The 15,648-nt window shown below is 40.8% G+C and overlaps 1 protein-coding gene across 1 annotated transcript in view; it reads right to left on the reverse strand.

Annotated features, from left to right (window-relative positions):
• Positions 1-1,476: 1,476 nt before the first annotated feature.
• Positions 1,477-15,648, reverse strand: part of capn9 (calpain 9) — a 69,990-nt gene continuing 55,818 nt past the window's right edge. Inside the window, exons 15-20 of the mRNA XM_072558821.1 lie at positions 14,104-14,168; positions 13,033-13,101; positions 12,512-12,590; positions 8,563-8,679; positions 5,640-5,698; positions 1,477-4,532 (exon numbers count right to left, since the gene is read on the reverse strand). Coding sequence (XP_072414922.1) covers positions 4,506-4,532; positions 5,640-5,698; positions 8,563-8,679; positions 12,512-12,590; positions 13,033-13,101; positions 14,104-14,168 — 416 coding nt within the window. The 3' untranslated portion in view covers positions 1,477-4,505. The remainder of the gene's footprint in view (positions 4,533-5,639; positions 5,699-8,562; positions 8,680-12,511; positions 12,591-13,032; positions 13,102-14,103; positions 14,169-15,648) is intronic.

The raw sequence follows: 15,648 nt of genomic DNA on the forward strand, positions 1-15,648 counted from the left end.
CTGGCTTGTCTTTACCGCCCTTCTTAAACAGTGGCACCACGTTTGCCAACCTCCAATCTTCCAGCACCTCATCTATGACTATCAATGATACAAATATCTCAGCAAGAGGCCCAGCAATTACTTCTCTAGCTTCTCACAGAGTTCTCGGGTACACCTGATCAGGTCCTGGGATTTATCCACCTTTAACCGTTTCAAGACATCCAGCACTTCCTCCTCTGTAATCTGGACATTTTGCAAGATGTCACTATCTATTTCCCTACAATCTATATCTTCCATATCCTTTTACACAGTAAATATTGATGCAAAATATTCATTTAGTATCTCCCCCATTTTTTGTAGCTCCATACAAAGGTTGCCTTGTTGATCTTTGAGGGGCCCTATTCTCTCCCTAGTTACCCTTTTGTCCTTAACAGATTTGTAAAAACCCTTTGGATTCTCCTTAATTCTATTTGCCAAAGCTATCTCATGTCCCCGTTTTGCCCTCCTGATTTCCCTCTTAAGTATACTCCTACTTTCTTTATACTCTTCTAAGGATTCACTCGATCTATTCTGTCTATACCTGACATATGCTTCCTTCTTCTTCTTAACCAAACCCTCAATTTCTTTAGTCATCCAGCATTCCCTATACCTACCAGCCTGACAGGAATATACTTTTTCTGGATTCTTGTTATCTCATTTCTGAAAGCTTCCCATTTTCCAGCCATCCGTTTACCTATGAATATCTGCCTCCAATCAGCTTTCAAAAGTTCTTGCCTAATACCGTCAAAATTGGCCTTTCTCCAATTTAGAACTTCAACTTTTAGATCTGGTCTATCCTTTTCCATCACTATTTTAAAGCGAATAGAATTATGGTCGCTGGCCCCAAAGTGCTCCCCCACTGACATCTCAGTCACCTGCCCTGTCTTTATTTCCCAAGAGTAGGTCAAGTTTTGCACCTTCTCTCGTCAGTACATCCACATACTGAATCAGAAAATTTTCTGTACACACTTAAGAAATTCCTCTCCATCTAAACCTTTAACGCTATGGCAGTCCCAGTCGATGTTTGAGTCTCTCTTATCACCGCAGCATCATATTTCCACAAAGTAATTTGCCCGTGTAATTCCTCAGTCATATTTACTATGCTCTGCGTGTTGACAAACATGCACAGTTACTCTGTTTTGGAATTCATTTCTTTATCCCAACTCCAAATTCACCTATTGACTTGCAACTCTCAAAACCTATTACATTTCAAAAATGTAAACAGTTTTTTTTCCACAAGTCCTGCCAAACTCACTTAATATTTACGGCATTTTCTTTTTATATTCCATATTCTCAGCAATCTAAGTAAAGCCTTTTCCCTGAATTCTACATTTTATTAGAACTATCATATTTACGGCTCCTCATTTTGTATTTCTTCTAGAAATTGAGAAAATGGTCTAGGAGTCCTTGACAGGGAAATAACTGCAGACAATGTAGAACAAGAAACTGACACAGTACTGACTAGATAGCAACTTTATTTCCATGATCTCAACTCTTCAGTAGAAAGTTGCTTTAAACAATATAAAATGCAGGCCAGAGTCCAAACCAGAGGATAAAAATGACATTGAATCACTTTCACATCTTTGAATGGTTGTTAAGGTTTTGTTGGATTTGGTTGTAGATTCAGCAACAGCTTGTAGCAAAAGAATGAAACAAACACTGCATAGAAAATAAATGAGGAAAGGGAACTCTTCTGCAGAATTCAGACAATGAGGTTAGATTAGGTTGTAGACTGTTGTAAATTTTAAAAATAAAAACCATTCATTTTGTTCTCAAATTGTTACTGGCACACCACGAATATCATAAAGTATTGTGTAGTATTGACTCAGCACTGGTGCACACTGGAACAGTACAGGATAGCAGTGATACACAACTAGGACAGCGCTTGCACGATGTGGGACCCTGCTGACATTTGGCCAACACTTACAGTCTTTGGATTGGCAGAGACTGGAACAGGATTGGCACACCTGTGACCTCCCCAACCTCTGGATAAATTTAAAAGTCATACACAACATCAGGTTATAGTCCAACAGATTTATTTGGAAGCACTAGCTTTTGGAGAGCTGCTCCTTCATCAGGTGGTTAACCACCTGATTTTTAACTTTGTACACCCCAGTCCAACACCGGCATCTCCAAATCATAACCTCCAGATACATAACATCATCCTCCGCCATTTCCGCCACCTGCAAACAGACCCCACCACCAGTCATATATTTCCTCCCCACTCCTATCTGTGTTTCAGAGAGACCATTCCCTCTGTACAGACTGAGACATCACTGGCAAAGCAAATGGTTAGCACTGTTCCGTCGGGGTCAGTATTGGCATACACTGGAGAAAGAGTCCTGACAAAAGGTTTTGGCCCGAAACATTGACTTTCCTGTTCCTCAGATGCTGTCTGACCTACTGTGTTTTTCCAGCTTCATATTTATTGACTCTGGCTTCCACATCTGCAGTCCTTACTGTCTCAAGTGTTAGCAACTTTGGAAACAGTACTGAAACTGTATTGGCACTGTCTAAGTTAATACTGGCATAAACTGGTACAGGTCTGGCATATTCTGAGATAGTCCAGATCAGTATTAGCACACACTGGTACATTCTTGGCAGATCCTACTCAGTCTGTGATAAAGAAGCAACACCCAGTGATTAAATTAGACTGCATTAAATTTGGAATATGTTGAGTGAGGTGGGAGGGGAGCAGAAAGAAATTGCTATATTTGGATTATGAATTAACATATAAAATCAAAATGGCCTCTTAACTATGCTGTAACATTGCTACATTTTCTTTTTATGTTCCTATTCTTCAAATCTCCTCACTATTGTTTCTAATATGAAGAGTGTTTTCATTGTTTCTCTTTGAGTCTGGATCTTGCTGTTTCTGTGTTGTTGATTGCCGTTTTGTATCAAACGGCTTAAAGGCAAATCTTGGTTCTTCTGATGGAAAAGTCCTCTCCAGCAGCATAAAATGGAGAGGAGAGGGAATCAATTTTCATCATTTTAAAAACAATACTGTCATTCTTGAAGTCCTGCTCATTTCATTCTGAGAGTTTCTGTAACAGGATAAACTGGCAGTAAATCAGTAGATTATGCACCATTGAATTCAGGAAATGTTGCAGGACTTGGAAAGACCTACATTATACCTTCACAAAATCCCAGGTCAATTGAACAGAAACCAAAAAGTATGACTGGTGTATGTTATAAGACATTGTACAATATCAACATTATCTGATGTATCTGGAAACATGTTCCTAAACTGTTTGATTCTCAGCACAGAAAACCATATTTGCCACTGATGATAAATTTTTTAAATTAAAAATCCCCCAGAAATTACACAGAGTTATATAAAATTACCCAGGTTCAGGTGTCTTGATACCCAACACGGATATTCCTTACTTCTGCACATATTTATCTAGCTTCCCTTGAAAAACAATATTGCATGGTTCCTTTCCTCAACCTTTCAACCACATAATCTTGGTTATTCATGGGTAAACAATTAATGATAGAATGATCTATGCTGTTAATTAAAATGAAAATACTAAGTAAGGCAAAAGGTTGGATTCATCAAACTTGCAATCAGATATCATGGTCCATGAATTAATGTACTCAAGGGATGAACTTTAATGTGAGAGTTAAAATGCTTGTAGGGCAGCCTTCAATTGGTGAGTTAAGGTGCAATATGGATAGATTTCAGTGGGAGAATAGAGCACAAAACGTTTGGACCCTGAATGGGATACTCTTTATCTAGAATTACAGAAGTTACCATACAGAAATCCATCATTTGGTCCAGACCAGTCTGCATCAGCGTTTACTGTCCAGACAAGCTGTCCTATCTTATTTATTGAACGGTGCTCATTTCCTTTCATTCACTTTTCCTCTGTTACTAACCAATACAATATGGCAGATTCTACCTAAACCACTAGCCCTGGAAGTGTATTCCACAACCCCAGAAGAGCTGTCTTCAAACAGAGGATTAGGGTTCTGGAGGAGAGTTCATACACCAGAGGCTTGGAGTTTGATGGGAGAGGTAATTACCAAGAGGGATAGGTTTTGATGGAAGTACAAAAGGGATCAAGATAAAACAATTAACATACTAGACAGATGGGCTTAAGATTTGATGTAAAAAATGAGAGTTTAGGTACCAATGGATTGGATATGATTTTTTTTTCTCTTCCCTTGTGGGAAAGGGACACTGTTGTGCTAAGGACTGTTGTACTCTCAGAACATATAATATGTGAAATATATACAAACATTGGTCTCAAAACAGAGGAATAACAAAGCAGATAATATCCCTAAAGCAAAATTGTCAGTAACCAGGAATAGTCTTCAAAACACCTCCACAAGGACAAGCAGATACACCAAAGTACAGTAAAACAAACTGAACAGTTCAAAGAAATAAGACCTCATTCTGTTACATATTGTATCCCTGTTAATGCTGAAATTAAGATCATTTGGTGAAAAGTACTGAAGTCTGATGATCTCCAGTTCCATCTTCAAATATTCATTGTCATGTAGAGCCACTGTTTGAAAAGCACAATACCATTAGTTAAACAGAGTTCTAAATTAAGTAGATCCTGATTTTTGCATCAAACAAGTAAACTATCAGCAGCTAAAATAATAAAGTTAGAAGCAATCTAAGATGAGGAGAAGATATTGCAGTGGCAGAAGAGAAGGACAGTGGGCACAGAGACAATCTACTCACTGGGCATGAGAAGCAGGGACCTGACTCGATGCACTAATACACTGAAATTTAAAAAGGGCCATTTACATTGAGATCCTGCACATCAGAAAGATAAAAAAATGTATGTCACTTTGCACAGTTCTTCAAACACTGGGATCACCCTCTTATTTGAAGAGGTTGAGAGAGGGGGGTAGATTGTGAAAGGAGGCCCCGCCATAAGCAACTCCTTCAGGAGGGAGGAATTGAAGTGGTCAAGGAATTAAACTCGATTAGGGTTTTCAGACACCCAGTGAGATTGGTTGTCTCTTTTCACAGCTGCAGAATGATCACTCGTAGATCATTTTGAAAAAAAGTTATGTTAAGAAAATAACAACTTAACAAATAGCCCTGATCAATCTTTTTTAGCTATAAATTTGAAATAGTGTCACTGCACATCTCAGTGAGATCCATACCAGATGCCAACATTGTGGTTCAGTAGAAAGTACTTCCGAATCAGCAGATTCAAGTCCCACAAGAGAAACTTGAGTTCAAATTCTAGGCTGACATTTCAGTGAAGCACTGAGGGCTGCATTGTTGGGAGTCCTGTATTTTGGATAAGTTGTTAAACAAATATTGATCACTTAAAGATAGAAAATCAATCGAGAAGTGCATCTGATATGTATCTGAATGAAATTAAACTGCTGTTGGGAGACAGGATCTGTTAGAATCTGTTGTTTGCAGATTTCCCTCACATGAGTCAAGACTATCCCAAGGTTCACCTTGTATTGTTAAACACATTGATATTTGGACACATAGTGTGTTTATCATTTCTGTTCCCATATACATGCAAATGACCCTAACAGTATTCCAGAGTCTGAGGATACTGCTCTTGGTGGGTGTGATTGGGCATATAGATCTGCATTAAACGTTGGTAAGCTGAAATTTTCTTATCTAGTCAAGTTCTTACCTGCATTAAATTCAGTGTCACCTCACCAGTCTGTCGGGTGTCACATGCTTTGAATGACCCTGTTTTTAAAACAAAATCTACAGTAAATACTACAGGGCATATCATTCTAATTATTTAACTATGATCACCTCAGAGAGCAGGTTCGCAATGACTGGTGAGGCCAGAACCAGGGGTTACAGTCTGAGGATACAGGGTCCACAATTTAGGACTGAGGCGAGGAGAAATGTTTTTATCCAGAAAGTGTTGAACCTGTAGACTCTTGGGCATGGTTGAGGCAAAAAATTGAATGTTTTCAAGAAGGGTTAGCTCTAGTTCTTAGGGCTAAACGGATGATGAAATGAGAAGAAAGCATAAGAAGGAAGACATAAGGAAGTTCCAGATGAATATAGACAGTTTAAGTTATTGCTAGAAATCTGGCAGGTGGAGTACAATGTGAGAAAATGTGAAATTGTTCACTTTGGCAAAGGTTGCCCTTACAGGACAGAGTTGAGGAGGATTATTTTCTTTCAAAAGCTTGTGAAACTTTGGACTCTCCACCTCAGAAGGCAGTGGATATTTTTAAGACAGAGATCGATAGATTCTTGGAGAAAGTGAGGACTGCAGATGCTGGAGATCAGAGCTGAAAAATGTGTTGCTGGAAAAGCGCAGCAGGTCAGGCAGCACCCAAGGAACAGGAGAATCAATGTTTTGGGTATAAGCCCTGAAGAAGGGCTTATGCCCGATAGATAGATTCTTGTTAGGCAAGGGAATCAAAGGTAGATGGGAATGTGGAATTCAAAACACAAACAGATCAGCCATGAGCAGGCTCAAGGGGTGGAACGGGCTGCATCTGTTCCTATTTCGTATGTTCATATGTATGTATCCTCTGACCACTAAAACTCATGCTACATATAACTGAAGTTCTTTCTGCCTGGTACCATTCTGGTAGTATCTTTCTCCGAGGTCTAATGTATCTATAGTGAATAAAGTGCAGAGAGATGAAGTAATTCTCATGTAAAGTGGATTGGGTTCAGGAGAGAAGCTCTACAATAAGACTGAAAATACCTTGACAGTGGTAATGCTTTGTCGATTGGGTTAGCAGGACTTTGCAGCAACAAGACCCCCACAAGGTGGCAGCACATTTACACTTCTTGAGAACCTGGATACCATCAGCAACTAAACAGATACTCAACATCCCAGGGCACATCCCAATTTCATCAGCCAAAATTTGACACCAAACCACAGCAGGAAATATTAGGCTTGGTGATCAAAAAGTTTGGTTAATGAGATATATTTTCAGTAATGAATTAAAGGAGGATGGAGATATGGAGCAATTTGGAGAAGGAATTCCTGAGCTTAGGGCCCAAGCATCTATAGGCATAGCTGCAAATAATGGAATGATGGAAATAGGAGGTCAAGAGGCCAGAATTGGAGAAATGTAGAGATCTTGGAGGATTATAGAGCTATAAAAATACAGAAGGGTGAGGGCATGGAAACAAGGGTGAGAATTATAAAATCAGCATATTGCAAACTGGGAACTAGCAAGGACAGAGTGTGTTGAGTGAATGGTACTTTGTACAAGTTAAGATACAGACAACAGAGTTTTGGAAGACCTGAAATTTATGCAGGATGGCTGATGGGAGACTAGTTAACAGAACATTGAATATAGTTACTGGGTCAAAATCAGAACTTCCTTAACAGCACTGTGGTTATTGTCTTACTGGAAGTTTTCCTGTGCTCAAATTAAACAAACAAGAAGCTGGAAGAATCATAGCCATCCAGGCAGCAACAGGAGGTGAAGTCAACGTTTCAGGTATAACCCTTCATCAGTACTAGACTTGAGAGTAGGGGGGGGCTACAGATAAAGGGGGGAGGGTGGGGCAGGGAGAGTAGCAGAAGGGTAAGGTAGTGATAGGTGAGCGCAGGTAATGGGTACAACCTGGTTGATCATAGGGAGGGATGAATCCAGTTGGTAGCTGGAAGGAAAGGTCAGTCTTTGGAATGGAAGAGAGGAGGTGAGGGTGGAAAGGGAGCCAGAGCATAGGTAGGAAGATTATTTGAAATTCGAGCTCAAATGTTAAGTCTTCTGGGCTGTAGGCTGCCCAGGTGGAAGATGAGGTGTTATTCTTCAAATTTGCAGTCTGGTTCACTGAGGCACTGGAGGAAGCTGAGGATGGACATGTCAGAGAGGGAGTGGGAGGAGGAATTGAAATGGGCAGTGATGGGGAGGTCAAGCTGGCCGTTTCAGGACCAGCGAAGATGTTCGGTCAAATGGATACCTAGTCTACATTGGGTCTCACTAATGTAGAGAAGACCACATCAGAAGCACCGAATGCAGTAGACTAGATTGGTGAAGATGAAGGCGAACTTCTGTCTTGCCTGGAAGAACTGTTTGGGGCCCTGGATGGAGGTGAGGAAAGTGGTGTATGAGCAGGGGTTGCATCTTTTCTGGTTTCAGGAGAAGATATGTTGCGGGAGGGGTGGTGAAGTGGTTGGTGGAAATCGTACCCACTATCTATCAGTTAACTTATCAGTACCTTACCCTCCACTACTCTCCCCAACCCCACCCCCACCCCCACCCCCCTTTGTCTGGAGCTCCCCTTACCCCATATCTAGTCCTGAAGAAGGGTTACACTCGAAACGTTGACTTTTCCATCTCCTGATGCTGTCTGGCTTGCTGTGTTCTTCCAGCCTCCTGTTTGTCTACTTTGGATTCCAGCATCTGCAGTTTTTTTGTCTAACTGTGCTCAAATTAGCTGCAACGTTGCCGCCACTACAAGTAACTATGCTTCAAAAAGTAATTCATTTGCTCAAAAGCACCTTGGGATGCCCAGAAGCCAATAACTGTGACTTATAAATGCAAGTCTTTCTGTTGATCTAGCAGGAGGCTAAGCTGGTTTGTGACAGATAGTGTTGTCTAGTTTGATAGTTAACAATTACTCACTGAATGCAGTCTCCAATCGAACCATGCAACGGAGGAAGTTATCAAAATCAATTTGAAGGTACGCATCTGAGTATCGGATGACCATAAGCTGCAGTAACTGATTGTTGACCTGAAACCCTGGGGATCAAAGGGTGCAGTTTAATTACTAATCAAATTTAATTGCAAACCAAAAACCATTCAGAATCTTACAGCTGCAATTTCAGTCCAGTGCATTAGGCAAAAGGGGGAATTGGACAAAAAAAACAAGAGGCAGCGATCTTGTGCCCATTTTTTTCCAATGTGTTGTCACCCCAAGATTTCCATCTAATCTAATCGCACAGCATTCTAAAGCAAAGTCCTAAATAACATCTTCTATGGATGTGATCAAGCTATTTTTTTCTAAGTTTCCACCCCTAAATGTCTCTTATCATGAACACTGAATTTACAGCAAGGCTTCCCAAATTGTGATCTCTGAGACAAGATGTTAGGATCACATGCTCAAAGTCAGCAATGGCTACCATGGAGCACAGTTTGAATATTAACAGTTGTGATGCCCTTTGGAGGCTGACGTTTCTATCTAATGGTGGTTGTGGCCTGATGGACAGAAGTTTGAGGCATGATTGTTGCTGCAAAAATAAACTGATGAAAAGGTAGACTTTTATTGAAAAGAAAACAGTGACCCTGCCCTCCCCTCCTCTTCCACTTTGGGACAATAAAATAGGATCAAACCGAGAAAAGATTTGTGAAGCCCTGATTAGAATGTCCAGGTAATTATGTCCACATAGTATCAGATTCTAGGACTTCTACCTGTGTTTAAAGAAATCCCTTAATCAGATCTGTAATGCTGGAACCCCTTTGCCAAATCTCTGTAATGCTGAAATCTATTTGCCAGATCTGTAATGTTAGAATCTCTTTGCTGGATCCCTGTAACAGTGTATTCCCTTCACTGTTGGTGGGTGTAGTACTCCAGATTACAGTAATGCTGAAATCACATCCCAAAACGCTTGGATTTGTAGTCCAGATTCCACCTGTGCTAGGACTACTATTCCAGATCATGAAGGTAATGGGATCATTTCCCCAGCTCCTCAAATTGATGGAAAAATTTCTCCATCCAGATTCCACAGTGCCAAACTCACAGAGATCATACTTCCAAAGCTCATGTTTTACTTTCAAGCCTTGAATTCTCTGTAATTATTTTATCTGCACATTGTATTTTATAAGAGTAACACCACAGAACACACCAGATGGCCTCCTTCTTTAAAGACTGAAATTTCCCCTTCCACGTGGTTAAAGATGCCCTCCAACGCATCTCATCCACGTCCCACATCTCCGCCCTCGAACCCCACCCCTCCAACCACAACAAGGACAGAACCGCCCTGGTCCTCACCTTGCACCCCACCAACCTCCGCACAAATTGCATCATCCGCCGACAATTCTGCCACCTACAAACTGACCCCACTACCAGAGATATATTTCCCTCCCCACCCATATCCGCTTTCCGTAAAGACTGTTCCCTCCTCAACTACCTGGTCAGGTCCATGCCCCCTAACAACCCACCCTCCCCTCCTGGTACCTGTCCCTGCCACCGCAGGAATTGCAAAACCTGCGCCCACACGTTCTCCCTCACCTCCGTCCAAGACCCCAAAGGAGCCTTCCACATCCAAAGTTTCACCTGCACTTCCATATATGTCATTTATTGTATCCATTTATCCCGATGCGGTCTTCTCTACATTAGGGAGATCGAATACCTTCTCACAGAACGCTTCAGAGAACATTTCCAGGACACCTACACCAATCAACCCCACCGCCTCGTGGCCAAACATCTCAACTCACCCTCCCACTCTGCCGAAGACCTGCAGATCCTGGGCCTCCTCCATCACCACCCAAAGCCTGTAGGAAGAACACCTCATCTTCCACCTCAGAACACTTCAACCGCAGGGCATCAATGTGGACTTCACCAGTTTCTTCATTTCTCCTCAGCCCACCTTACCCCAGTTCCAACCTTCCAGCTCAGCACTGCCCTCATGACCTGTCCCACCTGTCAATCTTCCTTCCCAACTATCCGCTCCACCCTCCTCTCTGACTTATCACCTTTCCCCCCACCTCCATCCACCTATTGCACTCTCAGCTACGTTCTTCCCAACCTCACCCCCCTCCCGTTTATCTCTCCACCCCCAAGGCTCTCAGCACCATTCCTGATGAAGGGCTTTTGCCAGAAATATCAATTTTCCTGCTCCTTGGATACTGCCTGAGCTGCTGTGCTTTTCCAGCACCACTCTAACATTGAGTATAGGAGTTAAGAGGTCATGTTGCAGCTGTACAGGACATTGGTTAGGCCACTTTTGGAATATTGTGTGCATTTCTAGTCTTTCTGCTATAGAAAGGATGTTGTGAAACTTGAAACAGTTCAGAAAAGATTTTCAAGAATGTTACCAGGGTTTGAGCTATAGGGAGAGGCTGAATAGGCTGGGGCCGTTTTCTCTAGAGTGTTGGGGGCTGAGGGGTGACCTTATAGAGATTTATAAAATCATAAGGTGCATGGATAGGATAAAGAGACAAAGATCTCTCCCTGGGCTAGTCCAGAACTAGAGGGCATAGATTTAAGGTGAGAGGGCGAAAATTTCAAAGGTATCTAAGGGCAACTTTTTCATGCAGAAGGTGGTGTGTGTATGAAATGAGCTGTCAGACGAAGTAGTGGAAGCTGGTACAATTACAACATTTAAAAGGAATCTGGATGGATAAATAGGAAGGACTTAGAGGGATATGGGCCAAGTGCTGGCAAATGGGACTAGATTAATTTAGGATATCTGGTCGGCATAGATGAGTTGGACCAAAGGGACTGTTTCCATGCTATCCATCTTTATGGCTGTCTGACCCTAAGTACCTTTCCTGTAGGAAACGTCAGCTGTGGGTAAGTCAGCAACACTCTTGAGTTCTGTTATTTTTAATCAACCTGTTCGAATATGTTCTGGCATACCTAGCAGCAGGTGGGACTTGAACCTGGGGTCTTTGATACAGATATAAGGATATTATCAGTGCACTGCAAGAGTCCCTTTGGATGCTGTTGTATTAATCATAAAGAAACAGGAATTATTTGATATACACATCTCGGGAAGAAAGCGGCACAGTGATTCAGTTGTTAGCATTGATGCCTCACAGCACCAGGGACCCGGATTCAATTTATGCCTTAGGCTGAAATGTCTGTGTGGAGGCTGCATGTTCTCCCCATGCCTACATGGGTTTCTTCCAGATACTTTGGTTTCCTCCCAAAGTCCAAAGATTTGCAGATTAGGTGGATTGGCCACAGGAAATACAGCAATACAGGGGTAGGATTATGGTGTGGATCTGGGTTGAATGCTCTTCAGAGGGTCAGTGTGAACTTTATGAGCCAAATGGCCTGCTTCCTCGCTATAGGGATTCTATGAATGTTTTACTGCTGCATTGCTGAATAACAATCTATTAATCTGCAAGCTCCATGGAGAGGTGCAAGCAAGACACCGAATGGCACTCATCAGTTTTGAGCCCATTGGTAAGTAGAAGATAGAACATGTTAAGAGTCACACTCTATAGTCATAAGCACTGTAACTGGAACTCCACTGCAGTTCTGAGGGTCAGCCATTCTGTTGAATGTACTGTACCATTCGTTCAAAAAAAAGGGTTAAACTGAGGTCCCCTTTGCCCTAGCCTACCAAAGGATGTAGAAGATCCACTATCACTATTTTTGGGTCTTCCTGGTGTCTTGGACAATATTTATCCCTCAATCAACATTATTAAAACAGATAATTTGGGTTTTTTTGCAGGAACTTCCTATGCATAAATTGGTTGCTGCACATCCTTTGAAATACTGTACAATACCTTGTTAGATGTAAAACAGTTTGGCACATACTGAATTGTGAAAACTATGATATGAATGCAAGTTCTTTCAGTCTTATTTTGATTTTTGACACTAGTGCTTGTCCCAGTTCCTTACCTGTGTTCTTTACAGCAGTCCGGAGTTCGTGAGCTGATATGGTCCCTGACTTGTCATGGTCACAGCTCAGGAAAGCACTCTGCAAAAGAAGGAAGTTGGGCAGCAAAATTAAGACCAGACAGATAAATAACAGGGAGTGACTGCAGCCTTTTATTATTACTCTTTTATTGTGTGATCGAGAAGAAGGTCAAGAACTATCCTCAGGCTTAGACTTCGTTACAACACTGTTTATGACCAAATGCTATCTCCATAGTAATGTGAGATATATTTGGCTGTAATCTTACTGTTACATTATAGAATGACAATTGCATAAATTCTACCACCTAATACTAGTTGGTCTACTTCACATGTTTCTCTACAGGTATTTCTCATATTCACACAACTGGACTTCAGACTTCTACTCCTCCCCTTCAACTTCACCCACATTACTATTTATGCCCAGTGATGAGCAGCTCTGTGACATCATTGCACAGTTGCTGAAGAGTCCTGAAGTCTTAAACAACAATTATTGATTTCTTTACCGTCCACAGCTTCATTCGGCTCCAGAAGACCTTGAATTCATCAAACCCAAGTCCTTCAGCATTGTCTTTCTGTGTCGAAGGTGTAGTCAAGGATTAATTCTCAATTTTGTAATCCTTAATATTATTTTCTGCTAGCACATCTCTGTTGGTTGTTAAAAGGCAAAAATATTTTGTTGCAGTTTGAACTGAGATGAGACGTTTCTTCACAGAGAAAGTGATATGTCTGTGGAATTCTCTTTCCTAGAATTTTGAGGGCTAAAGGAATCAAATGGTATGGGGAGAAAATAGAAACTGGGTATTAAGTTGGATGATCGGCTATGATCACGTTGAACGGTGGAACAGGCTCGAAGGGCTGTAGGTCCCATTTCTCTTATTTCCTATGTGTCTATATGCTTGGTACACTGGTTGCCTTGTGCTTGTGGATGAATACTCAGTTATTTGGATGAAAATTATATAATTGATAGGGAGCAATGTTTCCTCAAGATTTAAGATGCTTTGATTTGGTCATCAGGAGCACTGCTAGGTAATCACTATGTGGCTCAGTGGGTAGTACTTTAATCTCTAGCCTCGCACTAAAGATTTGAGCACCAAATTAAAGCTTGTATTTGTGTTGTACCCAGTTAAAGTAGTATTGCTGTTTGCTACATTATATGTAGAGTTTTTTTTTATATTCCAGTTTTATAAGCATTCATGTACGGTATTCTATACATGTGTAGAACATATCCAAATTCAAAGACACAGAATTTTCAGATTTGCAGTTTGTAGGAATTGAACAAAAGCATGCCTTAATGTATAATGCAATTTGCAGAAGGTTATGCCCTCCTATCTCTGAGTTTTTTCATTTTAATACTAAGGAGAAAATTCTTCAATGTGTAGCCAATTCTTTCACAATCACTTCAGAGTGACAACATCAGTATTTTTTATCAGTCACAGTGACCCTGAAGGGTCGGGATACTTAAACTAAGTGACCCCTAATTTAATAGATATTAATTTGATGCTCATGGCAACTCATACTTTTGCAGATCAGTAAATGTTGACTGAGTTTGAAGGAGGAAATAAATCACAGGATACATTATAGAGAGACACAATACTGCGACAAGTCTCAATGTCAAAACTTTCCATCGCTACTTCCTTTCCTGTAAAACAAAGACAGGTAAATAATAAATTAAATACCCATCTCCTGAGCAGAAGAATGACAGTCAGTTCATGAAGAGTCATTACCCTTTACACAGAGAATCCATTAGTTACATAACCCTTCTATTATGGCCTGGTTTTGTTGTTTTAGGCCAGAGTTGCTCAGATCTTGCACTATGCAGGAAACAAAGGGTCCCATCAGAAGACAGGACTTGGAAGTATTTTTATATATTTCATCCAAAGGAACAGGAGCTACCCACCCAAGGCCCACTCAAATAATTTGGATCTTCCTTAGATCTTAACATACATAGCCTATGCAATTGCAAATTCTTTCACCCCACAAGCTACTAAATGCTGACCACACTGGCCGCATTTTAGAATCTGCATCCAGGATTCCCTGAATTTTTGCAGCTTACCTGTCAATTTATCTGTAGCTAAGTCCTCAGTCATAGGTAAGGGGAAGAAAGTGGGCAATTAACAACTGGAAATGGGTGTCTGCCCAGTGAACCCCAAATATACAGCATTAAAATTCAACACAGGAAGAACTCCCAATAACAACAAAAAAATGCACGTAGTATTATTCAAGTACTGGTGAGAACAAAAGGGTCAGGTTTTCCCTTTATAAGTTGGTGTTCTTGCATCTGTCCTGATGGTACCAGCAATGATTCAATTGGGAGCACTTTCTGAACCACATGGTCCCAGTTTCACAGACCCACTCCAGGGCTTGAGCACATCTAAAACCAAGGCTAGTATTCCACTGCAGTGCTGAGTGAACGTTGAGTTGTCAGGTGTGTTCTCATTTGCATAAGATGTTAAACCAAGGCTATATCTTAGTCCGGCTAAGTGTAGGAGATCCCCGGGCACTATTTTGAAGAAGAGCAAGGGAGTTATTTCTGGTGTCCTGGTGAATATCTACTCCTTAGTTAATATCACAAGTCAAATAGCACAGAAGATAGAATGAAAAGAAAAACTTCATGAAATTACAAGTATGAAGATTCAGTGCCAAATAATTGATGAAGCTGTGAATTGATAAATTTCCCAATCCATGTGGACTTCACCTGAGGCTTTATTTAAATCAAAAGTAGGTAATGAAATAATAGATTTCTGTTAATTTTCCAAAATGTCTATATCAAGAAAGGACTGGACATTTATAAATCCTCTATTCAAGAAGAGAGGGAGGCAGAAAACAGGAAACAACAGGCTAGTTAGTTTAACATCTGTCATGGAGAGGATGTTACATTTGATCATTAAAAAGATCATAACTGTGCACATAGAAAAATTCAATGTAATCAGGAAGAGTTAGCATGGTTTTGTGAAAGGAAAATCATGTTTAATTTATTAAAGTTCTTTGAATGAGTAATACACGCTGTGGTAAAGGGAAGACTGTATGTGTAATATACTTAGATTTCCAGAAGGTGTTTAATAAGGTGCCACATCAAAAGTTATTACGAAAAGGACGAGTTTGTAGTGTAGGGAATAACA

The sequence above is a fragment of the Chiloscyllium punctatum genome, chromosome 3 (genome assembly GCF_047496795.1).
Source record: "Chiloscyllium punctatum isolate Juve2018m chromosome 3, sChiPun1.3, whole genome shotgun sequence".
NCBI lineage: Eukaryota > Metazoa > Chordata > Chondrichthyes > Orectolobiformes > Hemiscylliidae > Chiloscyllium > Chiloscyllium punctatum.